Source organism: Pangasianodon hypophthalmus, chromosome 14, assembly GCF_027358585.1.
Source record: "Pangasianodon hypophthalmus isolate fPanHyp1 chromosome 14, fPanHyp1.pri, whole genome shotgun sequence".
Lineage (NCBI taxonomy): Eukaryota > Metazoa > Chordata > Actinopteri > Siluriformes > Pangasiidae > Pangasianodon > Pangasianodon hypophthalmus.
Window position 1 is genome coordinate 21,848,087 of NC_069723.1, and position 16,630 is coordinate 21,864,716.

Consider the following 16,630-nt stretch of genomic DNA (forward strand, 5'->3'; position numbering starts at 1 on the left):
AAATTTACGTGATATGTAAATTTGCAGCGCGTACAAGGCGGAGCGTCCTGAACTTCCGGAAAGAGGGCAACGCACAGCATTATGGGACATGTCGTTTTGGAAATAATTGATTCGGCGTGTACTTGTGCGGAAAAAGACTACATTTCCCATAAACCGAGCACATTCCCGTTAGGTGGACGTGTACATGTATGTGGTAACATGTTCGTCTCCCGGCTCGGTTTCAGTTACTGAATGAACGTCACTGTAGTTAGCGTTATTTATTAAAACAGAGGGAACAGAAATGGCAGGAGAAATGTCTATAATCGGTGAGTAATTTCTCGGGCTAGCTGTTTAGTCAGATTATTTAGCGATAAGTAGGAGAAAATAGATAGAAAGTTAATTATTGTTGCTCATTTCCGGGTCTAATGCTAATTCAGTTGTCTAGGTAACGGTTCTAATGATTATTATATTCCTATAATTAACGTAATTAACTGTGTATTTATTGTAATTTATGGTATAATATGATATGTACTATTCATGTAAGCTAAGCTAGTTAGCCAGCTAGGTTTGATAGCTAGCCTGATAACATCTTCAACACTGACAGCTGCTTCATAATATTTATAATTATTACCAAAATTCAGTACAAATTATTAAAAAAATATTAATAGAATAAAGTGTTAATAATGAGGACACTTGTAGGTTTAAAGGAAACATTTAGGAACCCATGGGACAGCCCGGTAAACAGTTTTAAAGCTTTTGAAATCAACAATTTTTATTTTAAAGTTATTTATAAAAGTTTGTTAATATTATGGACACCAGTATGATCGTATATCTTTTAAAAAAAATACAAAAAATATTTTTTGGAAATGATTTTTTTATAGTACATCACTTCTGATTTGAAATGATTAAAATTTTTTCATGACTCAACCTGTACTAGTCTTTTGTTCATCCAATTAAATGCTCTCTAGAACGCTTATGTCCCGCCTCCGGGGGCGGGGCTTGCTCTACAGGAGCAGCTCGTTAACAGTACCAGATTCGTCAGTGTGTTTTTGTGTGTGTCATTCGGAATCAAATCACGACTTTCAAGCTGATTCATGAACCCTCAGCGCATCCTTTCTCAATGACATGCGAGTTTATTCCACATTTCATTAATCATAACTATGATACATTTTTTATTTATTTATTTTTTTGCAGGTTCTGTGATCCTGGCGTTATTCCTAGCCGGATATCTGGGACAGCAGTATCTGCCTCCTCCTAAACCCCGAGTCATCGGGCTCGACCTCGGGACGACGTTTTGCTCGGTAGGAGTCTTCCAGCCGGGGACGGGGGACGTGGAGGTGATCGGAGACGAGAAGGGTAGAAAAAGCATCCCCAGTGTGGTGTCCTTCACCGCGACAGGCGTATACGCCGGACACGAAGGCCAGGAGCTGGCTGACATCAACCCGCAAAACACGGTTTACGATGCCAAGCGATTTATAGGGAAGATTTTTGACCAGACGACTTTGGACCAGGAGAGCGCTCGCTACCCCTTCAAGGTAAAAAAGTGCGCCTTCAAGTTCCCGCAATGTGTGATATACGCAGTATAATGCGTAGAGTGCAAAAGGAAGATCGCAAAGAAACTTAATTCACATCATTTAGTTTATTAGGTTTCAGTTGTTTTAACAAGTAAGAAGAACAGCATGTTACAGAATGTTATGAAAAATGTACAATTATATACATGATGTATAAATGTTACATATATGCTATCTAATACGTCATCATTTCTGTAGTAACAACGTAAACAGGGGCTTGTACAGCAGACGCTCAACATGACCTAATGATAAATGAATTAACAAAACGTGCCTGCTGTTATTTAACAATGAAAAATGTATAATCCTTAATATGGAGAAGTTTTCTTTTAGAAGACGTTTGTTTAACATTTATGGAAGGAGTCTCCAGTGTCAGTGACGTTCCATATCGTTAAACAGATAAAAAGTACAATGTTGTTTTTTCACATATAGAAAGTTGACAGATTGATGTGGTGTAAGAGGAATAAAACAGTTAGACATGCTGTTGTAGGAAAATAATCTACAGTAACTCTGCTCCATCACACCAGCCTGTGGTTGATTAATTTCCTATAACAGCACACCCCTTACATATTGCATAACTGATTACTGGCACATGCCCTGTATATATACAGTGTACACATGTATACAAAGCAGTGCAATGTAAGGAGTGTAATATCACATTTATTTGGTTGTTGTGAATAAATATTGGCCCCTTTGTATATATTCCAGGCTTTCTCAACCTCTAAAGAGTTGAGTTTACAGAATTCGAAGCTTTGCAGATGTGTCCTGACATCATTATTGTGTTCCAGGTCGTGCTGAACAACGGCAGTGCCGAATTCCTGCTCAACACAAACAGCAAGTTCACCGTGAGCCCCGAGTTCATCGGCTCTCGGCTGCTGTTAAAGATGAAGAAAATGGCGGAGGAGCACCTCGGGGTCCCCATCGACAAAGCGGTGATATCAGTGCCAGCAGAGTTCGACGAGAGGCAGAGGAACTACACCATCAGAGCTGCCAGTTTAGCAGGTCCGTCTGCCAATAAACCGCTTGCTTAATCTACACTCCCTATAGCTATAGATTAGCAGTTAAATGATCTGATCAGATCTGATCTGAAGCTGCCATGTGCATTAATGATCATCACAGCAATGGTACTGCGGGACTGCGTGCATTAACACCTGCTTAAAGTCAGAAAAAATCAGTTTCAATAAAAGACTTTCAGTTAAGTTTCTAGTTTCAAAGACCATTTGGTTAAAAAATCCATTAAAATGAACAGTTTTAACCTTCTGAAGAAATGCAGATGCATTAATATGCAAATTAGAAACACAAACTTCCAAGCCCCGCCCCCTTTTGTTAGTAAAACATTATTGCGTGACCTTTCTTTGCATATTGAGACCTGATATTTTGTGATTTAGTAGCACTTCCACAGTTGCATTCTTTTCCTTTGTTCACTTTCATAAACCTCCAAGCCCCGCCTCTTTGTATTGATAAAATGGCCTTCATTTGCATCCTGTGACCTGATTGGCTCTTGTTATTTATGATGCAGTAACACTTGTTTGCAATGTGTTTGTGTTTTTCATCATCTTACATTCACAGTATGAATAATGAGTAATGTAGGTACTGTATACACTCATGGTTGAAGAAGGCAAAGCAAACGCTTCAGTTCTGCGTGCTGGAGTTTAAGTGAGAAATAAAACACTGTGACCTGCTGTTCTAGGAAAGTAATCAACAACGTGTGTGTGATGTAAATGTTACCATCCTGAACTTGATTATTTTCTTCTAACAGCAAAAGTCCAAAAGTGTGTTGTTCCTTTTATACTACAGCAATTATCTGTTTATAGTTCATTTAATTTCTTTTTAAACACAGTGAAACAAGTCAGTTATCATTATCATTTACATTATAGCTGCTATAAACAGTGTATTTATTTTTTAGTATTTGATTATGTGGTGCGTCCATCATACAAGTCGCTGTGTAAGTTGTTACTATAGAAATGAGAACGTAATAATATAAATCTTTGATTTGCAGCTGCATTAGAGTTACAGCTGCTGTTGTTATAGGAATTGAACAGCTTCTGACGAACAGTGATTAATGCGGTTTGTTCTTCAGGGCTGGACATCCTGAGGGTCATTAACGAACCCACAGCAGCGGCGATGGCGTACGGGCTTCATAAAGTGGATGTGTTTAACGTGCTGGTGGTGGATCTGGGAGGAGGAACGCTGGATGTGTCTCTGCTCAATAAGCAGGGGGGAATGTTCCTCACCAGGGCCATGGCAGGTCAGAACACACACACACACACACACACACACAAACATACTCCCACAGATTAGAAGTTCACACCCAGCAATTAAAATAAAAAATTCTCTGTCCTAGACTTTCACACTCCAGAAAACTTTACGTCTGACTGTTACAAAGCACTGGCACTGGAGACTCCTTCCGTAAATGTTAAATAAACATCTCCTTACATGAAGAAATCCCGCATGTCAACAATCACACACGTTTATTAATCTGTTTATGTAGAGTGTCCATCAGGTCGCTGTGGAACTTGTTGCATGTGATATTATACACCATGTTACGTTACGATATCAGTGACGTTTATCGCTGATTATATCGCTGATGTCACCAGACCTGACAACATTTCCGCGTTTTGCGTAGGAGCTCCACGAAAACACCGGAGTACGCTAGTCTGAGTTATCTCTGAAAAATCCACCAAAAGAGCAGTCTTGTTCTCCTCAATAAAACGAGAGATGAGCAGATCGACTGCGGATCTGGAATGAATTGCGCAGGTGATTTGCTGGCCGTGAAAGAGGAAAAAAAATCTTTATGCATCAAAAAGAACCCAAGATTTTGATGCATAAAGATTAAATAGGCATACAACGAAGAGTCAAATCTATAATGATGATGATAATTTAATAATTTAATAATTTAATACACTTATTTTTTTAATAGCGCTCTCCTACTCAACACTGAGCAGCACCATCAGAGAATTACTACATTACTGCAGAGTCACTTAAAAATCCACCATCCCGCTGAGGTTTTGCGATCACCACAGTTCCTGATATTATTATTATTATTATTGTTATTATTATTATTACATCTTCCGGACTCTGCTTAAAACTGTAGTGGGGGAGATCCTCGATTTCCTGTCTCTTTATGCTGCCGGGGTTTGATGATTAAACCATTTGCTGTGATATTTTAAAATGGAAACTTGCAGTCAGGGAAAAACCACTATCACATAAGCCTAGTAGAAATTACATGGACATCTCAGGAACATCATTAAAGAGAAACCTGTTTCTCTTTAATGTCGTGTCCGAAGTAGAGTGTAGCAAGTAGCTACCTTTAGCTCAACATTGTGCCTCATTTATCAAGCTGGATACTAACTTATTTAAATTAATCTCTGAAACGATCTGAACACCTTTTGACTCCATGTTTGATTCTGTTTATGTTTTTACCATTCAAAAACTATAGGGTGTGCAAACTTTTGCACTCAGCTCTATATTAGTAAAAATTAGTAGGTATTTATGCTAAGATATATTTGGTATTTTAAACAAAATCATACTTTTAAAAGAAAAATATTTGAAAGTGCAAGTCTGACTCACTTGGTCATCCGTTTCTTAATAGTGAACTGGACATAACGGCTTCTCTGACATCTGAGAACTGTTTAAATCTAACTCTCGGTTCTCATCTCAACAGGAAATAATAAGTTAGGAGGGCAGGACTTCAGCCAGCGGCTCTTCCAGTACGTCAGCGAGCGAGTACTTCAGCAGTACGGCGTCGCTCCGTCGTTAAAGGAGGACATCCAGCGTCTCCGTCAGGCCGTAGAAGAAGCCAAACTCAGCCTGACCATGAAATCCAGCGTCTCCCTTAAAGTCCCCCTCCATCTCCAAACCACAGGAGCGCAGGAGGAGCTCGTCACCTTCCAGCAGGAGCTCAGCCGCCAGCTCTTCGAGGAGCTCAACGCAGATCTGTTCCAGAAGATTCTGGCCCCCATCGAGACGGTCCTGGCAGAGGGACATCTGGAAAAAGACGAGGTGGATGAGGTCGTGCTGGTGGGCGGGTCCACGAGGATCCCCCGCGTTCGCCAGATCATCAGCGAGTACTTCGGGAAGGAAGTGAACACGCGTGTGGACCCGGACCTGGCCGTAGTGACGGGCGTGTCTCTCCAGGCGGGCATCATGGGAGGATCGTGGCCTCTGCAGGTCAGCGCCATCGAGATTCCCAACAGACACCTGCGCAAAACCAACTTCAGCTGAGACGCAGCAGGTGGAACATCAGGCGGAGGAACTCGAGACTGAACCGAGTCAAGAATAATTTCCCTTTTGAGTGGAAAGTGATTATTTGGATGTTTAGTGGTTCATACAATTTGCCCAACTTTTTAACTGCTATAACGCTTAAACTAAAACATAGCAAACTTCAAATAAGAGTTTCATCTTCAGTCTTTCAGCCACACAGACTGCAGTAAGATTGCGTGGGATCTTTGAGGTTAGACTTTCATATAAAGCAGTGTGGGTTTCTGAAAGCTTTGGATAAGGTGCTTATCATCTAGCTCTAACCAGTTCTGGGACCAAACTGTAGGATTTCTACAGAAAATAATTACTCTCAGCTCACTTGGAGACTGTGCAGGATGATCTACATGTTGATTGGACAATATATAAAACACCAGATTAATAACATGTAAAAATAAAGTGTATAAATTAAAATTAATTACATTTAATTGCTTATTTTGCCAAATTTGAGCAGAGACCATAGTTACGTTCTTCTGCTTTTGTGTGGACCGAAGCTATAAAGCTGCGTTCACAAGGATCCATGTTACTCTTACTCTTCTTATTAATTTCAATAAGAGTGATGAGATGATGGACTACATGCATACACATCGCTGTCTATTAAAGTTCACCAGAGTCGAAATGTTGATGGAAAGTCAGTCAAAAGACGACCGGATGGGTGCCAATAATAATTCACACCGATGTTAAGGAAGATGAAGGAGAAAGTACATGCCCAGAGCTGCGCAATGCAGCGCTACATCTCTGAAATAGCTTTGTAAAGAGTCTCTTAAATGTGACCAGTCTTTCATCAGCTATTTATTTATTTATTTATAGCCTCTCAGTCTGTTAATGACTGCTTTTATTTAAGCCGCTGTTTTTACAGTAATTTGTTTTTGCATTTTAGAAAATCGCTACGGTTACTGGAGTTATTTGTGCATCATGGACTGCTCTTCTTGCTTTTTTTTTTTAGGCAGTGGGAAAACAAAAGCTGGTCTGCTTTACTAACTAAAAAAATGTGCAAAAAGTAACATTTCTAGAGTTTTGGTGTTCATGCTATCTCAGACTCAGTGAACATGTACAGTTATTTCAGTCAACTGTTTAAAAAAAAAAAATCTACACTGTGTGTCAAATTAGGTACTGTCCTTTACCTACTAATACATATTTAATATATTTTTGTCATTTTTTTTTTTTTTTTGTCAGATCTTACATTCAAGCTTGAATTTCGAAGAAAAATGTTGCACTTTAAAATACAGTGGCTTAAACAGTTAAAAAATCATGTCAGTTTGTCAAAGTCTGGAATAAACATCTAATTATGTGTAACTATGTGTTAATATATATTTTTTATACACCTCAAAGAACGTGAATAGAAAAAGTTGTATCTTTTTGGGCCAAATTTAATAAGGAAATCTTGTTTTATTTTAGAATTTGTGAATAAAACTAGCCAAATGTCATTTATTATTATTATTATTATTATTATTATTAAGTCTGGACTCATTGTAAAAAATGTGATATTTTTAAACACCAAAAACAATTTCATATCCTTTCAGGACAAATTTATCATGTGTAATTCTAATATGATGTGATATTTTTAAACACCAAAAACAATTTCATATCCTTTCAGGACAAATTTATCATGTGTAATTCTAATATGATGTGATTTTTGGCTTCTTCTTTTCCCCAATTCTGAAAAAATAAGTTTATTATCATTTAATTATGCAGCTCTGTGTGAATTATTCATCTTTACCATCCAGACAAAAAATAGGCAAATAGTCAATTAAAAAAAAAAAAAAATTTGTTTGACCAACACGTACAAAATAAAAACTATATATAATGCACTTAATGCTTAAAAAATCGATTAAAAAATTTTCTAAATGTGGAAAAAAACATGAATTAATACATTTTTGTACACATAATAGCTAAAATAATGAAATTTACTAATTAATTAAACCTTCATGATTTTTGGTTTCTAAAGTACTAAATAAAAGTACTGAAGCTTAAATATTTAATAAAGTTGATTTCGGTTGGTCAAAATCTGGCAAAAAGGATTGTATGAGTCGATACATATATTTATACACCTAAAGGAATTGAATCCAAAATGTTGTGTGTCTTTGTGGGACAAATTCATGTATATGTGAATGTATATTGTTTCTCTTGATTCAACAATTTAGAATTTTTTTTTTTTTTTTTGCTGTTTGCAAATAACTTCTCACCATCCACCCAAAAAACTGTCATGAATAGTTGAAATTTTTTTAACATTATTTTTATTTATTCATTGAGCAACACATACAAAATAAAAACAAAATAACACAATTTGTTCATTGTCTCTTGTGTGAACGTGAAATTTTTGTTAAAACGCTTCACCTAACATGTCTTCGGGTGCCATAACTTATAAACTGTTCATAGCAAATAAAATACAGTGAGCCCATGATGATGACGACGACGATGATGATGATGATGATGATGTGACACAATCACTGTACAATATATAAATATAAACACTCAGTCTTGATTCCAGGCCAGGAAATATTTTCCAGTAGTACTGCACACGGCACTGAGACGCGTTCAGCTTCAGCGCTTTCAGTGTAGAACGACATTAAAGGAGAACTCCACCCTGAAACACATTTAATAGGAATCAAACTTAAGGGCTAACGTCCAGGTTTCACTGTTCGCTCCTAAAAACAAACTCTTTTCTCATTCACCGTTTTCCAGTGATTTCATATATTCATGAGAAATCTAAAGTAGAAGTCATGGATACGTTGATGCAAACGTTGTACTCAAACTCCCATGATGCAGTGCAACTAGACAGTGCAGTTGAGACTCGGCTTAGCTAGTTAGAGATCTACGAGATGACGCACGCGATGAAGCTTAGAGCGCTTTGGAAGCTGATCTGTGTGAGTAGAGTGTACAGATGACGAGGTGAGAGAGCTAGACAGACTAAAGGACTAAAGCGCCGCTGCAGCGCTCTCTTTAGGTTGAGATAAAAAAAGGGATAATAATGCAAGGCATTCAGGGTGGATTTTTCCTTTAAGGCTTGTACTCGCTCTTATGGTTTCCTGCTTTTACAGTCTAACCACAGAGTAAAAACAAACCTTTACAAGCTCAAGTACATCGACTGTAACCTGTTTACTACTCTGCGTGTATTTAAAAATGTTTAACCCTTTATTTAAACGACTGCAAGGCAAAACGCACGAATATAAAAATCATTCTTCTTGAAAATGTTAAATGGGTGTGTATGAAAATAGTCACATACAGTCAAGAGAAAGACGGGCACTCTGTAAACACACAGGAAGTCGCTTCGGGACTTAGAGAAGGCAAGAGTGTGTCCCAGAGTAAGTCATGACATACATCATAAACCACGCACATACACGCAGGCAAGTTTAGAAATATTCCTCACACCCTGATTGCAGTTGTTCATTTCCAAAATGAAGGGCGTGTTTTATTACAGCTGTGCTTGCAGTCAAAATAAAATGGTGCACGTTCCAGTCATCTTGAGCACTCACCGGGCCACAGACTGGTCACACTTAATTCTTTACAAGTAATTTACAGTACAAAAAAAAAAGAAAGAAAAAAAAAACTATACAGAATATACACTGATGTTCCTTTAGCAATACAGAGACATTCCGGAGATCACAGAGACACTGAAAATGGAAAACTGTGGTGAAGCTCTGAGGGAGTGCGGAGCCGTTAAAAAGAAATAAAAGCAGTTCAGGCAGTATGGCCGAGTCGTAAATCGTACTTTTTCACCCCGTCAGTGTGGAGCGCTGAGTCAGTGAACGTCCTGATTGGTGTAGCAGTCGAACCCGTTTTCCTCACAGCTGACCCCATCGCTGACCTCTGCACGCACACGCACACACACACACACACACACACACACACACACACACACACACACACACAAAACACAACCAGTTCAAATCCTACTACACAGTTACAAACTCTTAGGCCACATTACACTAATGCTGTGTTCAAAGTGAAGCTGCAACTTGTAATTCCCCGTCTACATCCGGTAAAAGACACCGAAAACGGCCCTTGAAATTTTAACTCATCAACTTGTGGTACTCTTCTAACTACCAGTTCCTTCCCCGTTACAGAGTGACGTCAAATCAACATGGCCGCTCTCACTGAGAACAGTGTAAAGTTCCCTTTCTCTACTTCTAAATTAGTTTACAGCAGTACTGGCTTTAGATCAGTTCACATACAGACATTTGGTTAAATCTATAACACTGACTATACCTTTTCAAAACAGCAATTAGTAATCATCAACATTAGAGTCATCACATACGTTAGCCCGCTAGCTTGTTACTAACTTGCCATTGTCCACTGGCTAGCTTGTTGCTAAGTTACTCGCTATTATCTACACTTAAAGTAGCTTTTTATGAGCTTTTTGTGCTCTGACAGAGCAAACAAGAGATGCTTTCATGGAAACATCCCTGATTTTTTTTTCACGTTGCACACTGAACATTCCAAGGTCAGAAATGACATTATTACAGCTCGCAAATTACAACTTACAAGCACCATGAACACGGCTTAAGTCCAATATCAAGTAGGACGGACCAAACTAAAAATCAGTTTACTGACCAATAAAACATCACCATCTCCTCTTACATGTGTTCATCATGTTTATCAGCATTTAGCTGAAAGATACATTCTGAATGCACAAACAGATTGAACATGTTATCACCTGCAAAACTCATTATAATACCTGATTCAAGACAATCATGACAAGCATTTTTTTTAAGAATTACAAGCCTTGGCCTGAAACCTGATTTAATCAGATATAAGTCTTGGGCTTGTATAAAGAAAAGCTGAAGATACCTTCAAGAATAACGAAATTAAACATTTTCTACATAAGAAGATACTGTAAAGAGCAGTAAACAGCACTAAACTAAACAAAGTCAATATTTGGTGTGACATGCTTTGCTTTTTTTAAAAAAAAAAAAATGCATCAGTAGTCTCAGGTATACTTTATACAGCTTTATAAGGAAGTTCTTCCGGAGACTCTCCGTAAACCCTGATGGCCTTCTTTAGTTTTTTTTTTTTTTTCTCGGAAAAGTGGTTTATTACATGATTTGTTACTTCCTTTATTGACACTAAGTGTAGGGTTTTAGTGTTATGTACGTATAAGATAACTGGGATTGGAATTACGTATCATTAGCACATATTGTCAGTAGCTGAGTTTATTGCTCTATTTTGCCCCCTAGTGGAATAACAGAGACTAGCTACTTTTTTCCCTTCAAATCTTTTATTATTATGGTCCACAAGGAGATTTTAATTTAAACACATCATTCTATATTCATTTGCTGGGTCGGATTAGAAGCTTTATGGGGCCAGACCCAGTGTGTAGGCCGTATGTTTGACACCCCTGCAATATAACCAAAATACCCAACTAACATGTTTAATGTCTTATTTTAGTACAAAGTACATTTAATTAAATCAAGAAAAACTCAGACTTGGTCACTGGTGCCAGCCACACTCCTACTCACGAGTATTTAAAAATTATTAAATCAGGTTTCAGACCTTGAAATTCTTAATAAATGTAATAATTATTTGATGAAATAATTTTAAAGCAAGAAAAAAGGAAGAAATTATATTGGATGGATGGATGGATGGAAGGAAAGAAAACTTATACAAGGCACTGTACATTTTCCCCACACTTGGTTACTCACCATGAAGAGAGCACTGGCCATGACAACCAGAGCCATTTATGAGCTATGACTGGAGGTGAAGCATGGAGCGGTGGATGCAGTGAGAGGCAGTGAGAGGGTGGATGATACAGGATGGTTCGGGTTGGTTCAGGATGGATCGGGAAGGTGATGCAGGATGGTTAGGGATGGAGCAAGATGGTGAAAGATGATGCAGGATGGTTCGGGATGGTGAAAGATGATGCAGGATGGAGCAGGATGGTTTGGGATGGATCAGCATGGAGCAGGATGATGAAAGATGATGCAGGATGGTGGAGGATGGTTAGGGACGGTGCAGGATGGTTCGGGTAGGAGCAGCATGGAGGGGGATGTAGTGAGATGGTGCAGGATGGTGCAGGATGAAGATGAAATGATGGAGGGTTACAGCTGGGGTTAAACTGCTACTGTTGCTGACCTTTAGGAAACGTCAGAACCACTCAGAGCCATGCAGACATCATGGGGCTCATGCTCAAACACAAAATGAAAGGCATGGACACACACACACACACAGGGGTTCCCTTTACCAGAGAAGATGAGCTTCTCCTTCATGATGTTGACGTCTCGGCTCGACCTCCTGACAGCAGCACTCAGCATTATCTGCTCTGGGTTGTAGCTACGTATGCCACTCATCCTCCACCTACACACACACACACAAACATACACATGTCTCAATACTGATATCCTCCTGTGTGGGTCTAGTTACTGTGCTAAATAACGGAGTTAAAAATTGAACACTTTGCTATGTGGCTGTACATCTGAGCTCTGTTCAGAAAAAAAAATAATGAGGTTTGAAAAGACAAGCTCAAAGTAGTGAAGACTTAACTCAGGATTTTTGCCTTTATTCATGAAAAAAATTCCAGACCTTCCAGACTTTTTCCAAATTGCCTTCTAAACCTTCCCAGACTATCAATGTTACATATTTTTTGCTAATTAGTAAGGTCATTGCTCATCAGAAAAAAGAAAAAAACTTGTTGTATACTTCAGGATAAATGAATGTCTAGATGATTATGGATTTAAAACTAGAGTGGGCAGTTTATATTACTGGATAACACTTAATTTTTTTTTTTTTTTTTTACTGGAAGGAAGTAAAACTGTACCATCTCATGGGAATGATCAAACTATAGACTTCTTTTTTTTTTTTTTTTTTTTTTTTTGCATTGGGGATGTTTTTGGGGTTCAGGTAAACTCAGTATATTTATTTGTATAGTACTGGGCAATATTGTATCATTTTCATGCAAGACCTTACATTCTTACACACTGTGTTTCACAATTTTTAGTTTTTCTGGGGTAAAAAAAAAAAAAAAAGCTCAGATTTATTTGACCAAAAAAGGAAATGGACAAATAAAATAAAATAAAATAAAAACAATGTAAACAAATAGTGACATAATGCATGTTACAATATTAATCACGGAAAAAATATATAATAAAATGCTATCAGTTAAAAAGTTCTCTCTTTCTGAACACAATATAAATATACTCTAATAAAATATCCACCCTCTGCGTTATTACCTCTTATTACCTTTTATTACTTTTATTATTAATATCCTCAAAGCAGTGTTTTTCTGTTGATTATGGTGTCTTTTGGATTGTCATCTTGTTGCAGGATACACACATTACACATTTAACTTTCCTTTTTGGGAAATAAATTGTAACAAAAAGGTTATTCTTTTTTTTTTTTTTCCCCCAAAGCTAAGAGGGATGCAAACCTTTGCACTTAGCCATATTTCAGGATATCTTTGTCATATCATCATCTTCCATCCCTAATCTTTAGGCTGAAAAGCATGATGTAAAGAGCATCTTAGTTATTTGTATGTTTCAGCCACTATATTTTCTGCAATACTAACAATCTAATGCTTTACTGGTAGAACAACAACTAATAATAAATGGCTAATGAGATTATTAAATAACATAACGCTGAACCCTGGTGAGATATCACACTGATATGAAATCACTGGTGTCCTGCAGTGTCTCTATTTGTCCTTCACTGTAGCGTGTGTGTGTGTGTGTGTGTGTGTGTGTGTGTGTGGGTCTGAGCTCAGTCACACTGCTATAAATAACTGACTTTTAGTGCAGGTTCATGTGATTAATGCAGAGCCACCATCCATCTCAGGCACGCCACCTCCATCGCTCTACCAGGAGAAATTTACATCTCAACTCTAACGGGAGTGAAACTAAAAAGCTCAGCGCTCAGGCAGGAAGCTTTAAATAATCGTGTCAGAGGCTAATAGGCTACTGACAGGAACAAAGGCTCAACACCACCCTCTAGTGGACGAAATAAGAAGTGGCTTAATTATTATACTCAAATTATTCATTAATCAGAATATTAAAAGCTATATCAGGGTGTCGAGATTTCAAGCTCTAGATTAGTGTATAATTGATTAACAGGTTACTGATAAAGCGGAAAAAAAGAAGAACAATACCAGGGACATCACAGGGACATAGAGGTCCTGAATGGTGGTTTTAGTTTAGCATAAAACATAACAAAAAATGGGCTAGATGGTAGGGCTGTCAGAACAAATTGACTGTTTACATACAATTTTTTTTTTTTTTTACATTAGTATTATATTCACATACTCAAGGACAAGCAAATTCTTTTAGACACCTAATGCCTAAGTACTATCAAAATCTCCTTTTTCCCACTTTTTTAATAATACAACTAATTTACAGCATTATTTATTCATGCATATTTTGCATTTTGTGTATTAAGCTTCTAATTAAGTATAAAAAATTTACTGTGCAAAAGTTTGCATACCTTAGGTATTAATACCACTGATGAGGACTGCTATCAGCTTTTCTGAATGTGTCATAAATATTCTGCTAGAACTTCCACGTCCACCCTTTTGCCTTTAGACCTTCTTTCAACCTCTTTTGTTTTCCTCCAGATTTCCTCCACTTTTAGATAAATTGCAAAATACACTTCTATTAAAAAAAGACTCCTTAAGGGTGCTTTGGATGGTTAATGGTTCTTAGCATCCTAGAAAAGTTCTACTATTTTTCTGAAACCATGATATAAGGTTTTCTACATCAACATATTTAAATTCTACAAAAGATTTATGGTTTTGTGTAAAGGTACATAGGTAAAGTTTTTTTTATTATTTATTTCTAAACACACAAACTATATGGTGGGGGCACAAACTTTTGCACTTAACGCTAAGTAGTTAATTTTGCACAGCCACATTTTAGAGTTAATCTTTTCTGTGGCTGAATCACAAAAATAATATTTTATTGTGCAAATAATGCACCACGTATTTATGTTATACCCTATGGAGTGATACAGATATAGTGAACAGAAAGCCATTTGGGATTCAGCCTAAATGTGTCTGGGGCACAGATGCTTAAATAACTAACTAAATAACTAACTAAATAACTAACTATTTAAACAAATACTGAATAAAGAAGCATGAAAGATGGCAGACATTGACATGGATCCTGGCCAACAGCGTGAGAAATGTGAAATCAAGCTAAACACATGAGTGACAAGAAAACTTTACTGTGGGTAAAAAAAAAATTATATTGCCTCCTAATGATTTTTCATTTTCCATGGCTTATTTGATAAACACATGGTGTAAATCTACTACTAATATTTGAAAATTATATGCTCATTCATATTTAAATGCATTCATATATCAAATATGTAAATAGTTATTATTTCAGTTGCTGGTTATAAAGGAATTTAACAGCCACAGATAGATAGATAGATAGATAGATAGATGGATAGATAGATGGATAGATAGATAGAGGAGTATAAAACAGATTATATGAGAAGTGATATGCGCAGTAGCACAGCATCGTGGGTCGGTAGAAGTGACCCAGTTACCTGATCATGTGATAGCTGAGAGATGCCAGAATGCAGCAGAGAAGAGGAGCATGCACATCAGCAGAGGAGGAAGAGGAGGAGGAGGAAGAGGAGGAAAAAGTATGAAGGGCACAAAGATAACAGAGTAAAAGAAGGAAAGAATCAAGAGGTCAGTTCAGAAGCAGAAGCTGAAATCACGATGCCGAGCGCAGCACAAAGTCAGCACTAAACCAGTAGCCAGAAAAATCCCACACTGATTACTGCTTACAGAATGATGAAACATCCGAGCAAATCTCGCTTTAAAATAGAAACAGGAAAAACACAGTCACTGCTCATGCACTCATTCAATCATCAAGCAGAAAAACACCTTTCCTTTTTTTCCCTCACTCTATATTTCTTTTTTTCCTTTTCCAGTTCCCTTTCTGTTTTCTTTTATTCTTTACTGAAACACTAATCTTTAATACTGAACATCTTTAAAGTTTTAAATTGTGAATGCTAATTTAATAAAGTTCTGAATTCAATTAAATTATATGACATGATCCATGGCTCTGGAATATTATACTGCATTCCTTTCACCATTTCATACGAAATAATTACATTTCTACAGTGATCCAGAGTCTATTTTCTGTTTATATCACAGTGCTGTTAAATCCTCGATTCTGATTGGTCAAGAAGGTGTTGATTAATTTTCTATAATGGGTTTATATTAATCTACTCGTTTTAACATGTTATCATTTCTATACTAACAGCTCATTTACGGGGACTTCTGTGCTACCTATAATCCAAGCCTAATAATAAACTGATGTTTAAAAAGTGTGCTGTTGTTTAGCAACGTATCATCACTGATATATAGTTTTCTGTAAGGACAAGTTTATTTAACATTTATGGAAGGAGTCTCCAGTGTCGGGTAAAGCTGTAACGGGAAAGTCTTCAGGACAGAGGAGGTTCTGGTTTCTCGCTAACAAACAGCATTTTTGTCTTAGGATTGTGAGGGAACGACTTTTTAGAGGTGCTGGGACAAACTTGTTTTGCAGACCTCCACAAGAATAAATGTAACTATAAATGGATAAATGAGACGAATAAAACTGTGATTATTTTCTTATAAAAGCACACCCTGAGTGTTTTAATTCGTACTTATTAAATGTCTTTCCCCTTTTTCTAATATAATAATAATAATGATAATAATAATAATAATAATAATAACAACAACTTAAGATTAAACTCTAGTTATTATTATGATTTTTAAAAATTATTTAAATTTTTCTAAGTGTGTATTTCATTTTACAGAGTACTATAAAACCATACAAACGTAATGTCTGGCATATCACTAATAAGTACTATTGATATATTACCTTTGTTTTAACATTATTATG

At 37.0% G+C, this 16,630-nt stretch overlaps 2 protein-coding genes across 6 annotated transcripts in view; one reads left to right on the forward strand and one right to left on the reverse strand.

The window, feature by feature from the left end:
* Positions 1 to 163: 163 nt before the first annotated feature.
* On the forward strand, positions 164 to 7,100 carry hspa13 (heat shock protein 70 family, member 13). Its single transcript, XM_026934573.3, has 5 exons — positions 164 to 305; positions 1,174 to 1,514; positions 2,336 to 2,549; positions 3,628 to 3,795; positions 5,212 to 7,100. Exons 1-5 carry the CDS (start codon positions 281 to 283, stop codon positions 5,769 to 5,771), a joined length of 1,308 nt encoding a protein of 435 aa, XP_026790374.2. The 5' UTR covers positions 164 to 280; the 3' UTR covers positions 5,772 to 7,100.
* A 925-nt stretch (positions 7,101 to 8,025) lies between these two features.
* gdpd5b (glycerophosphodiester phosphodiesterase domain containing 5b) overlaps positions 8,026 to 16,630 on the reverse strand; it is a 60,787-nt gene continuing 52,182 nt past the window's right edge. For 2 of the 5 annotated variants that reach the window (XM_034310576.2, XM_034310577.2), the window contains 3 exons: positions 15,279 to 15,293; positions 11,986 to 12,098; positions 8,026 to 9,614 (listed from right to left, as the gene is read on the reverse strand). In XM_034310576.2, the coding sequence (XP_034166467.2) occupies positions 9,547 to 9,614; positions 11,986 to 12,098; positions 15,279 to 15,293 (196 nt within the window). In that variant the 3' untranslated portion in view covers positions 8,026 to 9,546. Of the gene's footprint in view, positions 9,615 to 11,446; positions 11,877 to 11,985; positions 12,099 to 15,278; positions 15,294 to 16,630 lie in introns of all 5 variants that reach the window. The other 3 variants (XR_004579494.2, XR_004579495.2, XM_034310578.2) reach the window with 3 other exon arrangements.

Bases quoted from the DNA above. Each gene is read 5' to 3' on its own strand.
- hspa13 (XM_026934573.3), top strand. From the start codon at position 281: ATGGCAGGAGAAATGTCTATAATCG. The intron at 1,515-2,335 runs GTAAAAAAGTGC...ATTGTGTTCCAG, and splicing joins GCGCTCGCTACCCCTTCAAG to GTCGTGCTGAACAACGGCAG. The intron at 3,796-5,211 runs GTCAGAACACAC...TCATCTCAACAG, and splicing joins CCTCACCAGGGCCATGGCAG to GAAATAATAAGTTAGGAGGG.